Genomic DNA, 25520 nt, shown 5'->3' on the forward strand with positions numbered 1-25520 from the left:
TTCCGTGTTTTTTACCACCACGATTACATTAAATTCTGCATTGACATTTGGGTCTCTTTTTTTAAGATCTGTTGTGTACTTATTAGAAGTGAACGTCATTTTAGTTTAAACATCATGGGTAATGCATCACTTAATCCGTATTACATTTAAACTCACCAAAATAGTTGAAATACTTGTAATCAGTGTATATAAATGTAACTTTTGCAGCACTTAATTGGTATTTATCTGATAATGTCCTGATAGCGGGAGAAGACGTGTCACAATTCGAACTCCCCTGTCTGTTGGAGGGGCGTCGGCAGTTGGAGCAGGAATGCGCTCATGCTACTGTTGCTAGCGAACGGACGGAAACATGGACGACCAGCGGGATGTTCAAACCTCCAAACGAAACGGTAGCTCCAGGTCGGTTTTATCAGCCGGTTCCGCTGTGGCTATGGAGATTAAACGAAAGAAAATACGACAGAGTACATTATTCCTGCAAACTGAGGTATGTAGGGGCGAAGGGATAACGTTTATAGAGTGGCATTTTTTGTTAAGCCGTCAACACTGAATCAAAGTAACATTTCGGTTACAGGGGGCAAAGTGCACCAAAACTAACGTTAACAGGTTAATATATGCGGGTCATTTTTGCTTAGTCTGCTTCAGTAATAACTAACTAGCTTTTTGGTTGGCTGTGCTTAAATAACTTTAAAAAAACGACTTAAATATTCTATCGTTTTCCTCAAGCATAGGCTGCTACACACTATCACACACTATTTTTTTACCCAACTTTATTGAGCAATTAATCCAAAACATCAGAAAAAGGCATACATTAATTCAAAACTGAGTGCACAATGAACAGAACTCAGAAAACAAAAACCAAACATTATACTTATATTTTGTAAATCATTTCATGTCATTTAGTGAAGCAATAATGACAACATTTGTGTGTGAAATATTTTCGATAAATCAAATTATTAATCCCAAATTATGTTTTGCTGTTTTCAAATTGATAGCCGAATTGTATTTTACGTTATGTTTAGACCGGAATGTTTTGCTCATTATAAGTTAACCAGTACTGGAAAAGCATCCCTAAATGTCACCATCGCCCACTGTTTCAGTTCCCTGGGACAAAGCTGGTTTGACGGGCCAGCAGTCATCATTGTCCAACAGGGGAGCCTCCCCTTTTAACGTTTTCTGTTCCCTGAAACCAGAGCCATGTGCTCTCTGCATTGTCTAATGTTGTGCACAAAAGGTGCTCTACTCTTTGCTCTAACACAGCTCAAACTAATGTCATTTCAGACCAGAAGCATGAGACATGAGCCTTCTAATTGACCCTCAGCACATAGTAGAGAGGATGTTAATTTGTTGTCGGTTTCTAAGAAGCTACAGGTGCATATTTTAGATGTCCTACAGTATGGAGAAAGATGGTGTCTGTATCCTTAAAAACATGCATCAGAACTTGATTATTTTAAAACCCATCAAGACCGAATTACCTTACCAAATGATAAAGAAGATGGTATTTTGAAATGAGAATAATGTAGACCAGATTATAAAAAAAACAACATCATCATACTCCATTTAGTAAGTGTACACCTAGTTTAACTAAATTAATATATTTTCCTGCCACTCTCTCCTTGTAACATGCCATTCATATATTTCCATTCTGCATCATTGCCATCCTAAGTGCATATGATCCACATACATTCACATACTCATTGTTAGTGTCTCCCTCTATCTAGCATATCATGAAACTAACCACTCCTCTTCCCTTCTAAATGCATCATTTAACCTTATACTCTGCCAGAAATATTTGCTCTTGAGTGATGAAAAGATGTTGGCTTCACTGCCACAAGTTTGACAGCTTTATATATCATTGTAAAATGGATTGTAGGGATAGCTTCAAGCAACGTTAGAAGATCACATTCCCTGAAAGTATTATTTAGTCGTCGTATATCTGTCTTTCACAATGAACTCTGAAAGCTTTAGCTCTGATTGTGCCAGTAAGACAGTGCACATTTTTTTTGTGCCGCAAATCACTGTGCCGTCTTTGCCAACAAAACAACTCCTTTCACAAGGTTACGTGCACCGTAGAACCTGAAAGAGGTTGCAGTCTTTACGAGTTCTTGTTTGTGTATATGACATGTTTGCACATTACTGTGAGTTATATAAAACCTTTGACACTTGTTTCTCTCTTGCCAAACAACATTCAAGCGCTACTTTCCTCTAACTGAATTGAACTTTCTCCTCTGTTTGTTTTGTCCATGAAGAACACCAACATCCAAGAAAAGCTTGAGTTTGAGATGCGAATGCGGGAGGGAGCCTACAAGCTGCTTCTCGCCTGCAGTAAGAGAGAGCAGGTTCTCAACGCCTCCAAGAACCTGCTGACCTGTAACGCCAGGATCAAGGCTTATGTCTCACAGCTGCAGAGGAAGAAAGGGGAGCAGGACATGGGGTACGGAATTGGGGGATTACTGTTTCCACAAGTATAAAGATTCAATTCAAGTTTTTAAGTTGCAATCCCTGGAGTTCAGTTTCAGCATATACTATCTATCTATAAATAAAGACATAGATCGGACTGTAATATATTTAGAAATCTCAACTTCAATGGAGAAATCAAATCAGTAGGAAATTAGTGAAAAATACAAGCAAGGATTTAAGTAATCCACAAATCGGTTCTGAAAAGAGGGTTTTAAAATGTAATGTATAGATGACAGTAACACCTACGTCACTTCCGGGCGAAAATTACGGCCCCGCCCACTTTTGTGGGAAAACAACGCTGTCATTTTGAATGGCGGTCAATACCAATTCTGAAGTTTTTGCCAATCCGATCAGAAATTTAAGAAAACGGTGGATTTTTGGATCTTCAAAGAGCCCGATTACGATGGCCAGTCAGGCAAACAATTACATTAAATCATTTGAAATCGACGATCGAGCTCGACATATGGTTAAATTAAAATCAGTAGGCAAGGCTGTAATTTTGCCGGCTGATACTCATGAGCAAGGGGGAAAATAATAGTTTTATCATGCCAACAACCTGCTGTGTCGTTTATTGCACCTCAAACATTAAAAACAAATCCAGAGTTACGTGTTTCTGTACTTCCTGTAAGAAAAAGGACAGTAAAAGAAGATCTCTGGCTTCAGGCTTGATCGCCATTCAAATGACAGCGTTGGTTTCCCTCAAAAGTGGGCGGAGCCGTAAAGTGACGTAGATGTTACTCTCATCCATGGACATTGATAGCCCAGTGTTTTTCAAAGTGGGGGCCCCGTCCCCCCGTGGGGCCGCCAGGGGCGCCAGTGGGGTCACGCAAAGTTTGAGGGAAAGGGGAATTTTTTTATTTTTTTAAAGTTACATTTTTTTTTTTTTTTGTGATGTTATTAATAACTGCATATATATCAATCTATGTGTCCTTTGATGCCAATCTTTTAATATTTTGTATTTATTAATTATTATTATTTATTTTTTAAATCACACGATTGCCCTTCAAGCCAATCAGAATCGAGCTGCCGCTACTAGTGAATATTTCTGCAGCTGGATGAGAGCACGGATGTAGCAAATATTGTTGTTTATATGAATATAAATATGTTTATTGTTAATATTACTGTTGAATATTATATATAAATATCTTTCAAAAATGCTAAATATATATGTTAATTGTTCATATTACTGTTCAAAATTATATAATATTATAAAGACAGAAATCACTTTAAAAATGCTTTAAAAATAAGTTTACTGTTTAATATTGTGTTAAGAATGTTTATAACAGAAGACGCAATCAATGAAATGAATGACAAACAAAAGATAAATACAAATGTATTTTAGAAGAATAACTGATTATTAATTATTAATACAAATATATATATTAAGAAAATGTATTAAGCTGTATGATTAATTTGTCATATTTTCCATCATAATGTACTCATCATTTAAAAAAAAAAAAATTGCAACAGGGGGGTCCCCGCCAGAGGATAATGCTATATGGGGGTCCTTGGCATGGCAAAGTTTGGGAACCCCTGCGATAGCCTACTGCTATATTTAACCATGTATCAAGCCAGATTGTCGATTTCCTATGATTTAATGTAATTATTTGCCTGTCTGGTCATCGTAATCAGGCTCTTTGAAGATCCGTAAAAATCCACGGTTTTCTTACATTTCTGATCGGATTGGCAAAAACTTCAGAATTTACATTGACCTCCATTCAAATTACGTTGTTTTTTTTTCAAAAGTGGGCGGAGCCATACTTTTTGCCCGGAAGTGTGTTACTCTCATCTATTGACTTATGTTGTGATCCATTATAATGGTACATTTTGCTTTTCCCCCCAGATTTTCAGATCCAGTTTCAGTTGACCGTGTGCCCTGCAATGGGACAATTGCAATGTCTGGTAGGATTGATCCCCTTTGTGCAAGATGATTTAAATCGGGAGAGTCTGTGTGCACGAAAAATTACCCAAAAATGTACATAGAACAAATTAACTTTAAAACGTCATGCTTCGTTTATTCACTTTTATCCTCTGCTGATTCAGGGCTGCGCCTTCCTTTGATGTGGAGGGACTCAGCCTACTTTAACAACAGAGGGAGTACGTTTGTCTTTGTTTTGCCAACATCCAATCCCCCTGTTCTGTTAAGCCTCGTGTTCATCTGTGGATACTTGCTGCACTAACACACACACATCCCTTCTGTTTATCAGGCTCCCGTCGAGTGGCGTTGTTCTGTCTGATGCAGATGGGCTCAGAGGTGTTTGCCACAGAAATGATAGTGGTGGACAGATCAGTCACTGACATCTGCTTTGAGGGAGTCACTGTCTTGTGAGTTCTTACTTTACATATTCAAAACACAGTATTAATACACCTTGTTCAGCTGTACTTACCTTTTGGAAATTCCCTTTACGGGCTGGTTTACAATGCTGGAGGAAGACATTGTATTTTACGGTTATATTCACGACATGTGGCTGCTAGTTTTTCTTGAATTTCAAAATATGTTTTAGTTTTTTCTTGCTACAAACACGTGTTGCAGGGATAAAACTGGCTACAATTACTGGACAATAACATGTATTATTTATGAGTCTTAAATGATGGTTTTAGGTTTGTTTTTCATCCTAAAAATTAACATGGTTTATCTCCATTTTAGTGTTTGTTTTTGTTAGTTTAAATGTCTCTGTGCTCTCACACAGTAAAGATGCAGATCCTCAGTTTGAGCTGAAGGTGGAGCTGTGGAGCTGTGCCCTGGAGGATGAGCTCACCATGGTGAATACGCCAAAGAAACTGGCCAAGAAGCTCCGCAGCTCCTTTGGAAAGACAGCTGGGAAGAAGCTCTGCCCTCTGCTGGACAGCCCCGACCCCGACACCTTCCTGCAGGACAACCCCATTCCCCCGTATGTACTGTGCTATCCCATCAAACCTTTTACAGACTCTTGGCTTCCTAGATTGTTCTAGTTGGGAACAAAATCAAAAACGACATGTTACTGGAACAAAAGGTGTACCTGCAGGCTCACCATCTGGTTTGTTGACAAATCACAACACGTATTTGACTTTTTTTGTGCCAATTTCAACTATGTTATTGAAATATCCGCGAGGAAATGCATGCTTTGCTGGTTTTATATAATCAAGGTTATCTCCCAAACTGAACATCTGTAAGTGATGCACAGCACCTGTTCAGTGGGAGGAGAGACATTGGGACTGTGAGGGGCTTTGAAGAAGGAGATCTTTCTTAAGATCTATATGTCAAGAATACTAAACTCTGTATATATGTTTGTATGTTTACCAGTGGAGCCAAGTACAGCCTGCTGGCCTACACCACGCTGTGTCTGCCTGACGCTGAAGGCAGCTTCCAGTCGCACTCCCTCGTCGTCCTCCAAGGCGGTAAGAAGCAAACGCACAGACATTTTAATATCTGGGGTTATTAAGGGATTACGCTTTTAAGTCCCTGATTTGAATCATTTCGGAAGCAGTAATACAATAATTCAACACCATTAAAATGCAAAACTAAAATTAAACAAATAACCTATTATTGAGGTTCACGTTGGATTACTTTTCTTCCGTTGCGTGAGTGATTAAGTGGATAAGTTGGTGCCGAGGCAGGTTTTAATTATCTAGCTGTAATTTCAGGGGTAAACCTTTTGATATGATGTGGTTTCCAGATCCAGTGTGTATTTTATAAGGTATAGTAGGGCTGCTCGATTATGGCAAAAATCATAATCTCGATTATTTGGGTCAATAATTGATATCACGATTTACTTTGAAAGCATCCATTTATTGAAAAAAAAATGTAACAGCATGTTTTTAACCGTTGATTACCCTGAACTTGAAGTATAATTCAACTGAAAAACCAATAAAAGAAATAATTTAATAAATACAAATAAATAATCGTTTTATTTCGATTATGTCGTTTTCATAATCGTTGCGAGCCAAAATCGTAATTGCGATTAAAAATACGATTAATTGAGCAGCCCTAGGGTATAGTAAATGCTCTTATAACAAGAAATGATGTGACGTCAGCCTTTCATCTGTTTCACATTTAACGCTAAAAGTAATTTTATCACGTGGTTTTACATTTTCACTCAAGATTTGAACTATTCTACCTTTGTTCTTTACAAAATACATATAGTATTTTATTAGGATTTAACATATCGATTGTATTACCTATGCTGCTTGTCATTCCCACAGACGAGTCGTCGTCATGGCTTCCACTTTATGGCAACCTCTGCTGCCGGGTGGTGGCCCAGCCTTCCTGCATGACACAGAGCATGATGAGCGGCTACCTAAACCAGAAGGTATATTTACTTGTTAGCTTGCAGGGTTCTTACGTTCATTAAAAACCTGGAAAAGTCATGGAAATTCAAAATGCTAATTCCAGGCCCTGGAAAAAGTTATGGAAAACAATATTTTCCCCAAAGTTTTGGAAAAGTCATGGAAATGTAACTAAAGTTGCATTTAATATAATTTATATTTTATCTAATCGCCAAAATAGTAATACTATAATGATAATACATACTGTATCGTATAGTAATGAACGTAAAATGGCATTTAACTGACGAAGTATTTTGCTGGTGAGAGATTTGAGTTGCTTTAGCCTGTAGAAGCTAGTAAGCCTACTATTTGATTTGTTTTAGATAGGCACAACCTGTTTCCTATGCAGACCTTATTTTCCTGTTCCATGTTAAAATAAACCATTTTCAGTGGTACCGCTGAGAGTAATTGTTTTGGTCATGGAAAATGAGGTAAAGGTCATGGAGAGGTCATTGAAAATCATTGGTGAAAAAGTGTATGAACCCTGAGCTTGATAGCTGGTTCCTGGGTTAATACTTCAGTTTCTTTAATACTTTTTGTTTCTCTGGCGATTTTCAGCTGAGTGTGGAGGGGATGTACCGCTGCTGCAGTCTCTACTGTGTGCTCAGTGCTGGGGTTCTGTCCTGTTACTTCACCCCGGAAGAAATTGATGCTAAAGTGCAGCCCTCTCTCAAAGTACCCGTTAACAAGGTAAGACATGGTATTTTCAGGGTTAGGATGTTGCTTGAATTCAAATATACCTCCATCACATTCTTAAACTGATTCAAATCTCAGTTCAGAGATTCCCCTAACATTTGCAGAACAACCAAAATATAAAATGCCACGCTACTTACTGAGATCTTGCTTGCAACGTTGGCATTTTGCTGCTGGATAACGTATTTTCTGCCATTTCAGCGCTGTCCTTTGTTTCGCAGTATCTCAGATAACCCTTATTTGATCACCGTGGAACTCATTTTCAGCGTATCAATGTTTTCTGTGATGCTTCTGCAGGACACTCGAGTCCGTGTGATGGAAAAAGAGTCATCAGGACATAAGTCCAGGAGCCTGTCCATCATCAACCCCTCACCAGAGGGCTCTGAGACCATCGTCTTCACCACGGAAACCAGAGAGGAGCTGGAGGACTGGCTGGACGCCCTGCACCAGCACCTCTACGACCAGGGTGAGTGTGTTTCTCTGTAAACATGTGCAAAGATGCGTGGAGCAGGGTTTCCGCTAGGATTTTTTCTTGCCGGTCAAGTGTCCGGAAATAATTAATTTTACCGGACACATTTGAAACTTGTCGATCATGTTCATTTCAGATTCATTTTTCCAAACATTATTCCACAAACAACCTAATTATTACATTCAAACAAACTACTTGTAGTAGATAAAGTACATTATTCAAAAGTTTACATTAACTTTGAATAATAACATGGGAGAAACGGATCCTCTCTTTTTCTCTCTCTCTCTCTCTCTCTCTCTCTCTCCTGACAGCCCGTCAGTTTCTCATGCAGCTCGCTAAACAGTGGGCGGGGCTTCAGGTGATCTGAACAAGTCTCCGTCTGAGCCAGCAGCTGATCTGATCTCTGATCTCTCTCTCTCTCTCTCTCCCTCTCTCTCTGTCTCTCTCTCTCTCTCTCTCTCTCTCTCTGTGTCTCTCTCTCTCTGTGTCTCCGTCAGACCCAGCAGCTGATCTGATCTCTGATCTCTCTCTCTCTCTCTCTCTCTCTCGTCTCCGTCTGACCCAGCAGCTGATCTGATCTCTGATCTCTCTCTCTCGTCCGGTTATACTTCACTCGCGTTTATGTCCATATCGATCAGATCCAGCTCTCCTGATCGGCCTTTATATATATAGCACCGATCAAACTATTAAGAGTGAATATCGGCCGATAATGATCGCCGGCAATCGCTCGGAGCATCCCTAATTATTACTGGACATTTTGACCGGCAGGCTTTGAATTTACAGTTTTTTCCTAAATGTTACCAGCTAAAAAACGGAAACCCTGGCGTGGATGTATAAAAGTAAAGTTTCGATTGATTACATGTGTGTACAGAGCAGGAGTGTTTCTCAAAATGGTTGTGTGTGTTGTTTGTGAGATGGTGCCATGCACGTCAGTCAGCTTGTGGAACAGAAGTAGCTGCACTTATATTTAGCTAAACTCCACTTAGAGAAGAAAAGATAATACGACCTTTATCTGTGTCTCTTATGCCTCTCTGTGTTTACAACCAGGCCAGTGGCTGCACTGCTGCAACCAGCTAATGAAGATCGAGGTCACGTCACCACGGAAACCATCACTCTTCCACACCAAGCAGGCCGACTCTGTTTACAACGACCTCAGTGAGTAGAGTAATTGGGGCGAGTGAGTGAAGTGAGTTAGACAAAGGTTGATGACTCGCTGACTGCTTTACACAATTTGTATGTATCTATTTAAAGAAGATATGATGCAAGTGCTCGAAACAAATTGGACTGCTGAGTGGAATAAATATGTTCCATTAACCATGCACAATAGTTTTAATTTCAGCTGTGACGCACGTAAATAAAACCCTTTTACGTGCAAATTAAATAGTTGTTTTTTGTGCAGATGTGTTAATTATCAAATGTTATTATTTCCCCTCTGCTCTTTAATCAGTCAGGAACAAGAAAACATCAATTTAACATTTGCCCTATCTGATGTTACTTACTTGTTTTCTCATTTTGTTTGTCGTGCAGGTATACATTCACCCGGAAAGTTTGAGAGCATCACAGACATGATCCACAACAAGATAGAGCAGACCGATGGCCGCTTTCTTATTGGTCCTGAGGAGGAGAAGGAAGCGCCTAATTGGTCCACTCTGTTCGAAGGGACCAATTCAATGGTGGTGCAGAAGGGTGTTCTGTCCCAGAGCAAAACCTCCACCCCTTGTGCAAGCCCCAACCCCAACCCCAACACCAGCTCTACCTCCATCCAAACATCCAGCAAGAAGCGCCGGGCCCCGCCCCCCCCCTCTGACAGGAAACCTCCGGCTACTGCCAGCCGCCCTGCCAGACCTCCCCTGCCTCCCTCTCTCCATCACGCTCCACCTCCCTACCACCAGGAGAAGGAGAACTCCGGCACTTCACGCCCGACCACAAGGTCCAAAACTGGGAGACCATCTCTGGATGCCAAATTCTCTGCCATCATCCAGCAGCTCCAGCGCAGCAACGCCGGAGGAGCTGGAGCCCAAAGTCGGAAATACGCTCCACTGGGCATCCTGGACGTACAGCCGCACAGTGCGCCGCCTCCTCTCCAGCAGCTGGAGCAACACCACCACCACCCCCAGCACGCTGAGGCTGCCGGGGAACACGCCTTCCTCAGACCCAGCTCCGGTCCTGTTCCTGCAACCAGGAGCAAACTGAGGAAATCGTTCAGAGAGAGGATGAACTTTAAAGCCTTGTAACGTCAACATTTGGCAATAGCCAGCATTAACCCTACCTTACTACTAATACAAATAACCAAAACAACAGGGACAGCATTTCATCTGAGCTCATTCTTATTTATAACAAATAAATCACATTATATACCAGTATACCTTAATAGCAATAATAATAATAATAATGCATCACATTTTTTTATTAGACCGCCTTTGCAGGTGCTCAAAGCGCTTTATAATTACACATTACACATAATATTAGCCAAGTAAGAGTCATTACTGTGGACATTACCCACAGGAGCAAATTTGGGTGAAGTGTCTTGCCCAAGGACACAACGGCCTGACGCAGTGGCGGCCGAGACGGGTTTCGAACTGGAGTTCACCAACGCCCCTTGATCTGATGATCAATGCTCTAACCCACTGCGCCAAAATCGCCCCGTGATAATGTGATAATTGGGCTCTGTTGGTGGTCCTGTGTGGAAAATGAGCTCAATTGCAGAATGAGATGACCATCAATACCACTCTTATATATTTACACAAAATATGAGATTAGCAAGTTTAGATGATCATAACATCTAAAACAGGGCGAAACTGCAGCATGATTCATTCTTTGTTGGGAACAGTGACTTACTGGAGTGGGTTAGATAAGACTCCGAGCTAAGAAATAGTCCGACACACAACCAGCTTGAAATTGAAAATGAGTTATTTTTATGTTTTTTGTACAGATTAAATAAACAAGATGGAGTTCAATAGTGAACTGTGCAGCTCCTGGTTGGCAGAAAGTCTTAATTTCAGGTTTTATGCTAAGCTAAGCTAACCATCTCCCAGCCCAGATTCATATAACACTGATTGATAAAAGAGTGGTATAGACTTTCTCATTAATTCTCAAAATGTCGAGCTGTTGCTTTAACCAAAGGAATGGGGGGGGGACGTCCCAAATCCCACTTGACAACTCGTATCACCATTTCAATTTGGTATTGATACATCCCCAGCTCCACTCTCCATGTATACACTCTCTCATCTGCAGCTAACCCACAGATGGAATTGAAAGCTGCATGTTGGCTCGAGCACTGCCGTCATCAATCCCACTCAAATGGTAAGGCTTATTCCTCAGCGCTGCCACTGGAACGTGGACTGAAGAACGAGCTTTAGTGAAAGCACTCAAATTGGAATTGATCCATTGACCAAATGTGAAACAGTCATTCCTTTTTGGATGCATTGACTTATTCCACTTACTGTGACAACTTTATGACCACTATAGCGGTTTTCAAGGGAACAGGATTTTAGGAGCAATTGCAAGCACTAATGTGACTGGTCCATTTCCCAGAGGTCTTCATAAGTGACCCTGGTTTTCAGTGGCTACGCAGTATGTCCAACATCATTTAACACTGCAGCCTATAAAAGACACAACATCATCGAATGAATGAGTCTTTTGAGTGGCCTAAATTATGAATGCCCTTGTGTTTTGAACACAGCCAATACGGCTAGCCACTAAATATTTCAACCACTTAATGGTCACATGTTGAGGAATGCTCTCCCTAATTACATACAGTGTACAGAACATTAGGTTTAGCTACTTCTCAGAAATCGCCTGGCCAGATGAAAAAGTATTGTGAAAGCTACAATCCATTGTTTTTTCATCTCACCCTCTAAAATTCAGTTTAATCAAGAGGGGGAGGTGTAGATTTGGAGGAAGGAAGAATGGATTGTATGAAAGAGGAAGCAGTTCAATATTAGCAGTGTGTTAAAAATGCTTTCCAGGCGTGGTGTTTATAACCAAGACATTAGTCACTTTGATGTTGTTCTGTAAATACCTGGAAAAAGATGGTTTTTGGGATAAACCGGATAGCATTGTTTTGTTTTTTTAAACCTTATGCTGTGTGATCAAATCTAGAATCCTCACTAATATATTATACTGCACTTCCTGCATCGTCTCCTAACATCTTGGCCCTCTTCACTTAGATCAAGCATGAGACTAAAGAACATTACATTACATGCCAATGTAACTGACAGTTATGTTGATAAGATAACATGTCTGTGTGGCTTTTCAGATTAGCTGTAGCCATGGTGATGTTGCCCATGTGGATTCTAAGCTTGAGGGAGAGCATGTGATGTACAAATGCTATATGACTAAACCAAGACTGAACATTGTGATTGAGCCAATTTTATATTAATTTACACTGTTTTTACAATATGCATTTCAATAGTTTTTTATTAAATTGTTCTGTAATCTGTTTTATACAATAATTATTACACGTCATCTCAATGTTAGTTAGCATATTAATTATATAGAGCCTTGTTTATGTACTAGTAAGTAGAGATGCATTAATCTTGTGCAGAGTGATTTGTGTTTAGTGCAATGGAAAATAATATTGTATTTCTTTGTTTCTCAAAAGGTGCAATTTGTCTCACTCTGTTCATTGATGTCTTGCAAGATAACTGTTCTTTGTTATTATTGCTGATCTGCAATAAAACTGCCTACATTCTACCCTGGTGAGGCTGCTTTTATTTTGTGCTGAGCTTGGGAGTATTACTGAATATTTTTCATGGTAAAGGTTTACCAGGGGGTGGCAATAAAAATCAGAGTGTAGCTTTTATTGCAGCCCAACACACATCCAACGGAGATACGTGCACTGGCACATTTCTCTACTGCAGCAAACACTGGAGGAGCTCCTCTGGCTGCGAGCCCAGAGGTAGCCTGTTGTGAACATTAAGGCGGATTGAATCTCTTAGCTAGATAATGGTATTACAATAATAAAAACCCCATTCATGCTGCACACTGCATTTACTCCGGAAACAAGAACATTACATTGACATTGTCTGTAGCATTAAATATCACTTTATTCTCTCCTGGCTAGTTATCTGCACTTCAGTTAAAGAACACAACTGGAGGAAACATGTATAGATAGTAAAATATTTTAATTAAATATACAGGAGGTCATATCATACAAAATGTATTTTATTTTTTTGTCTTGCTCACCAGCCGGGTGATTGGTAAACAGATGGCTACTGTATCAAAAACACTTTCAGGATGCACAATAATGGAGACAACGTGGAAAAAAATGTGAACCGACAACAAATAAAGAGTATCCTAATTCTTAAATTGTAGTGTTTGTTTAAATCTATCAGGATCGCGGTGACCTTGACACAGAGCAAACAAGGACACAGCTAGATTGTGTAACCGACTTTTATACTGTTTTTATACTATTTACAGATTATAACAGTTTATATGATAACAACCACGCGGTACTATCTACAGTGCTATTTACACAGACAATAAGACAAGAGAGGGGTTGTCATGAGTTGATCCCATATGAATGTTCTGTACAGAAACCAGCACTAATGCCAGTTTTACCTACACACAGCAATGTACAGTACTTAATCAGAAATGATCTTTATCTAAGTATTCAGTAAATCTCTACACAGACGTTAACAGCTTCTTTTTCTTCTTCTTTTGAAACACCGGACATGTTTGACTGTGTATTTCGACTATCCTGGATTGCAATTATAGTGGTTGTAAAAGCCAGAGCAGGTGTTGTGTCTCCACCTCAGGCGCTTCAGCGTGGTCGGCATACTTTATGGAGTCTTGTACCTTTTCATCACTGCTAAGAAAACACCGAAAGCACACACGCCCTGCGGATAACAGACACCAGACCTGTGTCAATATCAACTACAAGTAAATCTTTTCTTCTATAGGTGACTGCCTGACACAGTTCAGCTAAGTACATGGAGTCATTTAAGCACAATACTAACCATTAGGTTAAAGCATAACTGTTTATATTTAAAAAAACTTAAAATGTTGTGCCTATCAAGTCTGGTGTCTGAAAGCCAAGTGTGCCGTTTAGTTTTTGTATGTATGAGTGTCTGTGCGCTGCAGTTCAGACACGAGTGACAGTAATATTGATATTTCTACCCTGCTACAGAAGATAAACCTTAACAACTGTAGTGCTAACTCTAATTCAAGACTGCGAAAGGCACAGATATTTGCAAAGCAATAATATCATAAGTGACAACATTCCTATCAAATGATACAGTGAGTCTTTTCTTTGAATGAAAAGAGTCTGTTCACCAAAAAAGAGCTTTTCAATTCGACAACAAAAAGATGAAAAGCTGATTTCTTGTGGTGAACATTCCACAGCTGCTTCATTACGCTGGTCCTACAGACGAGGAACACAAGCTGCTACAGTCCACTCATCACAAGGGGGTTTGGGATCAAATGAATTTCAATTTAGGAAATAAAAATGAAGCTTTTCATTAACGTTAACTAAAAAACATTCATGATTGGTCAACCCGATTGACAGCTGCTTGCCGTTGTATGATCTGGACTGAAATATTTAACGACTAAAGACCTGAACTGTGAGAGCCTACAGTACATCTGTTATACACAGCACCTCTGGATGTCACGACAACACCATTTCATGTTATGCAGCACCGCGATGAGTGTTAATGTTTATGCCAAGGAGGATTTGCTGTGGCAGAAACTGGCAACAGCGTTCAGCGTGGAGACATGTAAACAAATGCAACACCATTGGCTGCTTAAAGTGTAATAATGCACTAAACAGCTGCTGAACGTTTTTTGTGATGGTGAACGCACCTCTAGTTATATAAAGAATTTCATTTACGTTGTCATGTTACTTGTAGTGTTTTTAAGCAAAAAAGTTTAGCCCTCAGACGCAGTAAACAAATGGCTTTTCTCTGTTGCCCTCCACTTTTCACACATCCCGAGCAACAACCTGACTCATGGTGACTGAGAGCGGCAAACTGATTTGTGAGCACATACACATGAGCATTGTGCAAATAAGGATACAACAACAACAACAACAACAACAAAAGATACAGTAAGTGGTGATACAAAATAAAGAACAGTGCAAAGTATATAAACAAATGTATACACAAATAAAAAAGAAAATGGAATCTTCAGTCTGCCTGAATGGTGAGTTTATCAGTCTGTAATCAGCCATAGTTTTTTATAATCAGTGTTTATTTATTTTTTCGACTGAGCCACAATCCCCGAGCAAAGAGAGACAGAAAGAGAAGCTGAGAAAGTTTTCTGAGGATGAAGAAAGAAAGAAATCTCTCTCCCTCACAGTCTGGTGCTGGGGTGTACCGAGGACAGCTGAGGGGGGTGGAGGGTGGAGAGCGGGTACAGGTGGTGCAGCAGGTCCCCGTACAGCGCCGCCCCCCCCGGGTGCCGGTAGAAGTGGTGCGGGCTGGGGCTGGCGCTCAGCAGCTGCCGGTGGAGCATCATGGAGTGGAAGGCCATCGGCGGCACCAGGGGGGACACCGCCGACTGGCTCTTCAGGTACTGCAGGCCCGGGTGCTCGCCATGGGAGACCAGGCTGACGGGGGGGTACATGGCAGTGTAGAGGTGGTGGGGGTAGGTCGTTGCTGGGTGGCCCTCGGGGAGATGGTTGTTGAGGTGAACTGCGTGGGCCGGCTCGGCTGGTTTGAGCTCCTCCGGGTCGCTGCGTCGGATGGCCCCCGTGGGGTGGATGGGGGTCACCACGCGGACCTTCCTCTCCGGGACCTCCTCGCTCTCCAGGTCCGCGTGGCTTCGCTTGCTGGGTCTGACGGGGCTGGTGAGGGACGAATCCCTCTCCGATTTGGGGCTGGGGAACGGCTGCGAGGACTCTGCCGGGCTCTGTTTCGAGGGAGAGATGGTCATTGGGGGAACTCTGCACGACTTAGGGTGGGAATCCAAACCCTGGTGCATGATGGGATACGGTAGGCCGCAGAAGGAGGACTTGGAGTAGGGGGACACCCTCTGAGAGAGAGGTTTAGCGATTGTAAAGTCTCTGGGCTCATCGTCCGCCTCTCTCCTCTCGGCGTGTATTTGAGTCCTGTCGCTGTAGTGAGATCTGTAGGCTAAGCCCTCCTGCTCCAGCCCACTCACCACAAAGCTGCCCTCGTGCTCCCTGCTGTAGCGCTCCCTCCGGTCTCCGTTGGGGAAGCCCACCATCCTCTCCTGGCTCAGGCAGTTCTCAGTTTGCCTGTACAAACTGTGGAGGTGAGGCGAGGAGTAACAGTCGCCCGTGTAGCTCCGGGGCTGGGAGCACTTCAGGAGCTTCTCCTCGGCGCTCTCCATGCCGTCCTGGGCATGGCATCGGGGGAGATAGGGTTGCCACGGCGGGTTCATTGAAGGCTGGAGGTGATGGCTTGTCCGACAGCTGTAACTCTCCCCCGCTGCGCTCCTCTCTGACGCCCCGCTGGAGGCTGGTTGGTGAGGCTTGCTGCTCTGGGCGTGCTGGATGACCGAGGGCCTGAAAATGGGCGCTACCTCCGGGATGCTGTCCGACACACACCTCTGTCCCACCACCTCCTCCTCACCCTTTCTCTTCTCCCTTTCAGGAACTGATATGACAGGGAGAGAAGAAGTGGCCGTGGGAGGTGGAGGCTGAAGAGAAGGAGTAGTAAAGGAGAAAGGGTTGGACTCACACACTTGGGAGAGGAGCTTCTTTTTGGCTAAAGGAGACATGACCCCCTGGCTGGCTTTGCAGTAGGCGGCGGTCTGTGCGGGGGTCTGGGTCGACTCCTTCCTAATGACCCCATAGTCTTCTTTCTCTGGATAGGAATCTGTGCTCAAGTCTATACACTCTGCCTGCTTACACATTGGTAACACTTTCCCCACTCTCCCACCGTGACTTTCTACGGAGTCTTTGACCCTGGAGGAGGGCTCGGGCAGAGCAACATGTCCAGCAGGTTTGTTCTGATCCCAACGGTGTGGTAGGTAGGGGTTTTTAGGAAAGAAATGCCCTTCACTTTGCTGTTCACAGGACAGTTTTGCTTGGAGGGCTTCGCTGATTTGCCTCCATTCAGGCTGGGGCCCGGGCCCCGTGTGGAGGAGTAGATGCGGGGCTCTGCAGTCTTGCTCTTTGGGGCACAGTAAAGATGGCCGCTCCACCCCTAAGGACTCCTCTTTCTTGAGGGTGAGATGTAACTCTTCCTCCTCTATTACAATTGGTTCATCTCTCAGAGATATTTCCTGTTTTATAGCTGCCGACAGCTCATGATTCTCTTCTTTCTCCTTGGAGTCCTGTGTGCAGAAAAATGATAGCTGTTACAGTTGTTTCTCAAGATGTAAGAAATAAGCAACCATGTTATTATGTTCCCATGTAACATAACTCAGTCTGAATTTATTATATAAGGACTTTTTTCACAGAAAATGGTTGCAGTTTTAAACCTCGGTTAATGGTGTACAATAAAAACAACCCAACAGAAAGGCAACAAAACATGAGGTTTGTCTTTACTGTAATAAGCATGTTCTTTATGGATACATTTGGGTCTCGTGTTTTACATTTCTTTCATGTCCTGTCTGTTTTTATGTATTTATGCTATGTTTTTATACAGTTGTTGATGTACAGCACTTTGTTCAACTCTGTTGTTTTTAAATGTGCTATATAAATAAAATGGATTGGATTGGATGGAGTTATATATCATAAAACCTTGACTTTTGGTTTCACACGGGACATACAGTACACCTCAGTCTCCCGGATGAAAGTCCTGCCTCTCATTAAAAACACATTTCAGTTGTATCAGAAACGTTTAAAAAAAAATGTTATCCAGAAATAAATAGGTTTCCTCGGAAACAGAATTGACAGTTTAGTTGTTTTGGAACATAATTGTTATGGATGAAATAAGACGCTATATTTTCTTATCATTTGGTCATTTTAAGGAAAACAGGACATTTAAGTCTGAGGAGAAATGATGAGAAAACACGGGGAGATCAAAATTAAATTAAATTTAGAGCGAGAAGGAATCTTGATCTGGCAGCCGCTGGGAGAAGTCTGTGACTGACCTGTGATTGTTCTTGGTCTTTCACCGTCTCCTCCCGGTCCTTTCTACTCCCCAGCTTGGGATTGTTGGGGCTTTTCAATTTCTTGGCCCCCACTCCTTTGGATTTGGCTCCTGACGCCTTCTCTTGGCCGCCCTCCTGCTTCTTGGGTTTGGACAAGGGGAGGGGTTTGTCATGCTCGCCTTTAATTTGCCTCTCATAGGGGAGGAGGAGCCTGAGGAAGAATGCAGGCAGAGGAAGGCAGATTAGTTAGTATGATCATGTTGTGTTTTGTCATGTCACAATGAAAGGAACACAACTAATATCCTTTCACACAAACAAACAGCAGTCATTTGACATATAACCGTATATTTTCCCATCTAACGTGGGCGAAGTGAGTATATTCTAAACAAACCATCAACAAATAATAATGTTTTTCATGAAAGGAAAAGGTATACCACATAAGTATTTTGTTTTGTAATACCAAAAACACAATGAGCTGCAGTTCTGCCACAGGCATGCAGAGGATCAAATATGTTGATTTAAACCTCCTTGTTTTAATATGAGGCAGGCACCAACAATCCTTTTGTAATTAATCTAGGTTAGGGGAAATCCGGGTTGAGGCTGCTGCCAGAGTGTGTGTGTGTGTGTGTGTGTGTGTGTGTGTGTGTGTGTGTGTGTGTGTGTGTGTGTGTGTGTGTGTGTGTGTGTGTGTGTGTGTGTGTGTGTGTGTGTCCTTGTGTGTGGGTGAGTAACCAGTCATCTCCTGCTGAGACAGATCACATTTGATATCAGTTAAACCGTGTGAGGGAAGAATGTGTGTGTGTGTGTTGTGTTTGTGGGTGTGGGAAGATAATGTGATTGGGAGTGAAAAGGAGGAACATGCCTGGAAGAGTTCAGATCAAATTGTTAAAAATGAACCTCATAGCTTTTCATATTTAATTCAATTTACAAATATGATTATCTCAGAAGCCCTTAACTAGAGAGTCATAACATATTTCAGATGGTTGCGGCGCCCTGCAGTTTTTAACACACTGTCCATTTGACATTATTAAATGAGGATCGCTGCACATGCTCAAACTTAATTAAGTCCATATTTAGTGACAAGGAGCGTCCTGTAAGAAAAGACATTAAACTATTTTTGACTTGTGTTATTTCTCTTCTGAATATTTCCCAAGTCAATTTTCCGTATCTGATGTCATAACCAATGGGAACATTAAGATCTGGATACCATAACAATACCCATGTGTAAAATAATGACATGGGTGAGGGAAACTTTTAGACTTTTATTGCTCGGAGAAGAAAATGGAAATTGGCACCACACCAGAAATAAGAAAAGCTGTGGAAAAGGAAACCAAGACAACTGAAAATCTACAACACTCCTAACTTCTAATAAGCTCCTCTGAAAGTCTCTCCGGTTCCTTTGTCAAGTTTTTTTACAATAACAATCCATAAAAGCCAGACAGAAACACGACTTTTTCAGTCAAGAGAGAAAATAAGGTCTTCTCGTGTAACGACAAGAGACGGTTGCAGTATTCCTTTTAAGGGACATGGCGGTAAAACAAACAAAGAATCAAGAGCTGTTTCACCCCCTCTTCAAAAGGAAGAAAAAAAACCCTCCGAGAGTTCAAGAGGCTCTGTGGGATTTTTTGTTATTTTTCCTCTGAACAAAAGTGCTGGCAGGGAAAGCGGTGAAACTACATTTCATACAGCTGGTCTGGCACCAGGCCCCAGGCCAAGAAAGGAAATGTACTATTAAATGTGACTTATTGGAAAGACGGAGAGCAAAAGGGAAGAAGAGGGGGAAGGAGAGACAGAGGGAGAGAGGGAATAATGACATGTTAATGAAGGAGACAATCCTTCATAAAAGGAGAATACAAAGAATCTTTTTAACTTGCAGCGGTGACAATTTATTACAAATAGGGTTCTCAGGTGTTCTATTATTAGGAAATATTGCACAGAACAGCAGGTAGATTCAATATATCACCATTATAATGTGGATTGGATTTCTCCGGCTAGTAAATGTGTGTTCATCGTGTGCGAGTGTCCAGCTGTTCTAGTAGGGATCAAAGGGCGAGAGAATTGGTTTATACAGTATATATATATTCCGTATATATGCCCCTTTTATATACCATAGGGTGCACTGTTTACTATCAAAATGATCTGTGGGAAAGAACACGGCTGCCTTGGCCTGGGTCAACTTAATGGAATGTCAATATGGGGCGGGGGGGGGGCGGGGGTGGGTATCACAGGCCCGGATAATGTAAGAGCTGAGCCCGGGAAATTACTGGAGCCTTAAATAGTTCCAAATGGAAAAGCTAAGATGATGTGTTGGCCAAGAAACCCAAAAAATCTGTCTCAGGAAGTCCCCTACGTCTGACTGTTTTGCTTTATACGCATAATTATTATAAGATGACTGTAGCTTATAAAAACAATTATTCCCATAAGTAGGAGTTTCTATTCCAAGAGCTTTTACAGTTATATGTAAATGTACAGAAATGGCTGAATAAGCAAATAAGGTTTAAGCTTCAGGGCTCCATTTGTAACACTATGTTTAAAAAAGCAAATCATAACAGAGCCATCAGTGTGAAAGAGTAATTTCAGCCAGTGTATATATAAGCTAGTCATGATCATGTAATAAAGCACTCATAATATAATACCACTTATATAAGTAGCAATTTCCTCCAAGGAAGGAGAAGGGTTGAGCTTGGCAGCCTCTGCATTAGTTGATTTAGAGCCAGGTGTAAGTACTGGTGGAGCCACTAGGGGGCGTGTGCTGCACTGAGAGATTCCAGGAAGGAATTTCATTAAAGAGGAGAGGCAACATTTTTATGAGGTCAATAAATACTTAACTTCCTCTCATGCCAATTTATCACCAAGGCTTTTGTTTAAGCAACCGTTTTCCATGTTAGTAAAATATGCAGCTCAGAGATTAGACGTTAAATTGGCACAGTGTACGTAATTACATAAAATAAATATTGCTTAATATATATTACATTTATATATCCGTGTGATCTTTCTGGAGATCGATAAGAGTGTTGAGCAGAACATCAAACAACAACTGTCTACTAAGCATGTCTGTGCCTTTGAAATAATGGATTGCACACAAAGCACCTCCCCCTAAAAAACACAACTTGGCAAAAACAAGGTGACTTTACCAGCAATGTGCTGCTCTCATCTCAGTTTTATGTTACAGGAACAAGCTGTGTGCTAGAATCCAAGAAATGCCTAAGTCACCAAATAAGTGGGAAAAAGCCTGCAGGCTGTTCCATTTCAACAATTTCCCTCCCATCCGTGCTGAAATTAATTTTAACTGGTGTTGTGTTAAGATCACAAGAGCTGCTTCACGCGGGTAAAAAAAAGGAAAAGGAACTATTTAAAGAGCTGGTGGACAACCCCCCGGGGCTGTAGAAAGATTTGGAGGAAAGAAAATGACTTACTTTTACAAGCCTGCTAGGAAAAGGGAATAAAATAAAATAGATAAACTCACATCTTTATGGAATTTAAACGCAACGATTAAGCATCATCACAGCAATGAGGAAACAATCACTGCAGTGAAGAAGGAGGGGGACAGGATGCCAGCAGAGGGATAAACAGACATTGTAGCTGCTCGCTCTGCTTTGGATTCATGCCTCAAAGCCTCTCTTTTGTCTCCAAGCCAAACCACTTGAGGTGACCCTCATTCATGCAGTTAAAACAGGAGGGCAGCGCAGGAATGTATGAAAAACTTAAGTCCTTTGTCAAGTCTGAAAATACCAGATTTAAAATGACCTCTACAGTTCCCCCGGGGTTTGCTCTCATTAGCTGCCGCTGCTGCAGCTTGCGGTAAATGTTCCTCTTAGCAGGTGTGAGTGCTAACTGTTTAAAAAATAAATGTCTTTTATTCCGCATACAGACACACGCTCTAGTATTAAAATCCAAAAATATACAACATGTTTCCTTTTGCTGCCCTACAGTGTACTGGAAGAGAGTCATTAATATAATTTGCTACACTGAACTAGTTATTAATCTCAGTAGACTTGAATAGATTCTCTTTCAGTCGATTGCTTGTCACACGTCTGTGGCATCATTTGTGATTTCTCGTCGCCACTAGGGAGAGAAACCTCGGACCTTTTGATTAAATTCCATGCATTAAGAAATCATCCAATATTGTGATTTATTAGGTTGCTGCTGCAAAAACAAAAAGAGAGAGGTTTTATCACTGAATGCTCAATGAGGCATTTTGTCTTCTGGAAAGCATGTAGTTCTCAGAGGTTAAAATAGCTGCCTCTATTTTAGTGTAAAGAACATGCTGCTCTTTGGCTGCTTTCCCACCCAATCTGAGGTCCGGATCCAGTACACGAGACGTTGCACATGCAAAGAATTTGGCTATGCTTTTGATGCAGACATCATGTTGAGACATTGTTTACAGTGTTAAGGCATGCTGACAGACAATATCATGTTATCATATTACAACATCTCTGCCTTCTCCCCTACTTTATTTCCTAATATTGAATCATTTTTGCTTGCTCATTCAAATCTGTCATTGTGTTCTCTCTATGGGATAAAAACAGGGGGGACATGAAGGTGATAATCTTTAATCCCTGTGCGTTAGAACAAGAGATCCGAGTCAATGAAAGCTGTGTTTGAGCCACAGCATTATTCAAGGCAAGCTTAAGTGTAATGCGCCACATTTGATGTATCTGCAATACAGCAAGGACAATGCAGGGAGATGCTGACAAGTGCAGGATGCTGGGAATCTACCAGAAATGTATTTTAAAAAACGACTTCCTGCCGTCTTTCTCTTTCTAGTATATGAAATATTTTCTGCCATATTACTCAGTTTGAAGACTGGCTCAAGGTTTTCTAATAATTATGAGCAACCCATGTTTTTTTATAGCAGGAGAGCGGCTTTAGTGAATGCAGAGGAACATCGATACCAGGAGGAATGAATAAAGGCTGAATCAATAAAACATCTAGTCCACTCAAATTGGAACAGGCAGGCATCTGTCTTGAAAGAAAAAACAGATCTGCATTTCATCCAGAGAATATTTCAAGGCCTCAGTCTACAGTACATCTGGCAAACATCTAATACTTTAAAAGATGAAATGATCCAATCCAAAAAACCCTCATCTAGCGCTCTCCGCTATTGCCCAAAACCTCAGTTTTTAAATAGCAAATTATTCTAAATTGCTTCTCTGTTGCCATGGATACCCCACAAAACTCCAATACCCCCAATACCAACCCTGTTGTGTAATTAAATGAGAGTGCCAAGGCATGGTGAGGTATTAGAAATCAGGAGAAAATGCACTGATATAGTGAAATGTGATGTTTCTGTAACAAGAGATCACGTAGGAAACCAGGGAGATTAAATATGTAGGAGCTGTTAAAAGGCGCTGACCTGTATAATGAAAGAAACAGCATGAAGTGCAGGCAGTTGGAGAGAGAGGGAGGGGGGGGCACAGAGAAAATGGCACAGCACTGAAGCAAAAGGCAGTCTATTTCAAGGTTATTGATGCCATCTTTTTCATGACCTCATTTTTAATTCAGAGCGCCGGGCCCTGACAGCTAATCTCGGGAAACGGTTTAAATAAATATCATTAAAGCTCTCCTGTAGCTGCAGCGGTAGACCTTGGCTTGGACATTTCTGCATTGATTTTTCCCTGGCGCACTAATGAACGGCGCTCAGCGTCTAAAAAAACAGTAACTTTGAAAATTACAATTAGCTGAGGTTATCTCCTGCTCAATTCAAGCCATGTAACTCCATTACTACCAGTGATTACCACCTGCTCCTGGACAGCATAAATATAGTTATTACTCCCCTGGCTCCATCTTTCACAATAACATCTCCTAGGAAACCATTTCATATGATTTTACCATTAAAGCTGTAAAGGGATAATGTGTGTAATTTAAAATGAGAGCTGAATGCTTGTGGATATTCACTGTCTCTAACCCAAATAATACAAAGACAAATCCACTTCATTTAAAGCTACTATATGCGGAAACAGTTTTTCCTTTCTTTTTTCTATGTTCACACTTTATATTTCCTGCTCTACTGTTCTTTGGCCCGCTGAGACAAGGTGATCCTTGTGAGAGAAGAGGAAAAGTGTTGTTCCAGTTTGTACACTGTACAATCTTCCCTGTGAATTATATTTCTGTAGCACGTTGACTAATGATTAAAGGTGGAAACAAAGACGCCTCTGGGGAACAAACATACACTTCAGCGAGCCCACAAACAGCCTCATTCATCATGCGGAGAGAATGGCCGTGTTTGCTGAGTTAATACAATGAAGCTAATTGCCCTCCAAGCAGCCCAAACACCGAGGCTCAGCTAAAATGATTCCCCTGAATGGAAACTTGCTCGGCTTCAGTTGATCTCTCTCCCTCTTTCTCACACACCTCACCTCCACCCCGCTTTCCTCTTACACCTTCTTCCTCTGCCAGCCTGATACCCACTGCAGTGTGTGGATATTATTGCTTTGTATTGATTCAGCATTATTTTCTCCCAGCAGCTTCTGGCTGGCTGGAGAAGGAAAGGCCAGCGCAGCAGCAGTCACACCTCAGTGCTTCCCGCGCACTAACCCCCCCCCTCCCCCCGCCTGTCTGCCTGCAACCCTATTTACACCTTATAAACTGATAAACAACATAGCTTTTCACATCTGGCTTCAAAGACACTTCTTGGCAGAGTCACATCAGACTGATTTCACCAAACAAGGATCAAAGACATGAATACATAAATTATATTTGGCCAGCATCATCATCTGCGACAGGAGGTGTTTGAAGTCAAATCATTTATGAGTATAAATAAGGAACTCCTCCTTTTAAATCATATCACTGTTTGAGGTGAGAAAAACACCCTCAGAAAAACATTTAGAGGCACATTTGTGTACAAATACAACACTCTGAACAATACACTCTCACACCTTGGGTTTCACACATTTCCTGGAAAAGCTTCCACTGCCTGTGCCTTGGAAATTCGCTTACAGCATGCAACCTTGGCACAATATGCAACTGCCCGGGTCCCTCATATGGTACTGCTGGCATATTGCTGTGTTACAGACAGGTGTGTGTGTGTGTGTGTGTGTGTGTGTGTGTGTGTGTGTGTGTGTGTGTGTGTGTGTGTGTGTGTGTGTGTGTGTGTGTGCTGTGCTGATGCGTGAGGGTCGCCGGCCCTCAGGAGTGACCTGCCTCATGAGCGACTGGTTATCTCTTGTTGGGAAGATCGTATTTGGCATTTGTTTAACCTTGGGAAAGTGTGTGTGGGTCTGTGTGTGTGTGTGTGTGTGTGTGTGTGTGTGTGTGTGTGTGTGTGTGTGTGTGTGTGTGTGTGTGTGTGTGTGTGTGTGTGTGTGTGTGTGCAAGCATCCCTGCATAATACCCTCGCAGCTCCCTCAGGATCATATTCATATGCTTGCTTTGGTAATACCATCTGAGTGATTATAATGTGGAGGTTCAGGATGCTGCAGTGTCTGACTGAATGATTAGATGAATACATTAAAGTTGTGTTTCATCTCGCAGCTCAGTGAAACTATATGGTGGAAAGAGTAGTTAGTGTATATACTGTATGTGCATCCATGTAGGTCACTTAATAATTCAAAGCTTGCATTACATTTGAGGCTTTAAATCCTCTTTAGCCTGC

General features: G+C 41.6%; 3 protein-coding genes across 3 annotated transcripts in view; 2 read left to right on the forward strand and 1 right to left on the reverse strand.

Moving 5' to 3' along the window:
* The window catches only part of ptpn9a (protein tyrosine phosphatase non-receptor type 9a), a 411924-nt gene that overhangs the window by 201794 nt on the left and 184610 nt on the right, over positions 1–25520 (forward strand). The window lies entirely within an intron of this gene.
* rtkn2 (rhotekin 2) lies at positions 349–10317 on the forward strand. The gene is made up of 12 exons (XM_010793957.1): positions 349–484; positions 2247–2431; positions 4301–4359; positions 4501–4554; positions 4665–4782; positions 5148–5348; positions 5741–5835; positions 6640–6746; positions 7321–7452; positions 7753–7921; positions 8972–9079; positions 9452–10317. Exons 1-12 carry the CDS (start codon positions 350–352, stop codon positions 10156–10158), a joined length of 2070 nt encoding a protein of 689 aa, XP_010792259.1. The 5' UTR covers position 349; the 3' UTR covers positions 10159–10317.
* Positions 13017–25520, reverse strand: part of arid5b (AT-rich interaction domain 5B) — a 95983-nt gene continuing 83479 nt past the window's right edge. Inside the window, exons 9-10 of the mRNA XM_010793955.1 lie at positions 17927–18137; positions 13017–17164 (exon numbers count right to left, since the gene is read on the reverse strand). Coding sequence (XP_010792257.1) covers positions 15215–17164; positions 17927–18137 — 2161 coding nt within the window. The 3' untranslated portion in view covers positions 13017–15214. The remainder of the gene's footprint in view (positions 17165–17926; positions 18138–25520) is intronic.

The sequence above is a fragment of the Notothenia coriiceps genome, unplaced genomic scaffold, assembly GCF_000735185.1.
Source record: "Notothenia coriiceps isolate Sejong01 unplaced genomic scaffold, NC01 NC01_scaffold00037244, whole genome shotgun sequence".
NCBI lineage: Eukaryota > Metazoa > Chordata > Actinopteri > Perciformes > Nototheniidae > Notothenia > Notothenia coriiceps.

Excerpts from the sequence above, each read along its gene's own strand:
- rtkn2 (XM_010793957.1), top strand. The coding sequence starts at position 350 with ATGGACGACCAGCGGGATGTTCAAACCTCCAAACGAAACGGTAGCTCC. Across the intron at positions 6,747-7,320 it reads GCGGCTACCTAAACCAGAAG|CTGAGTGTGGAGGGGATGTA; the intron begins GTATATTTACTT and ends GGCGATTTTCAG. Across the intron at positions 7,453-7,752 it reads TCAAAGTACCCGTTAACAAG|GACACTCGAGTCCGTGTGAT; the intron begins GTAAGACATGGT and ends ATGCTTCTGCAG.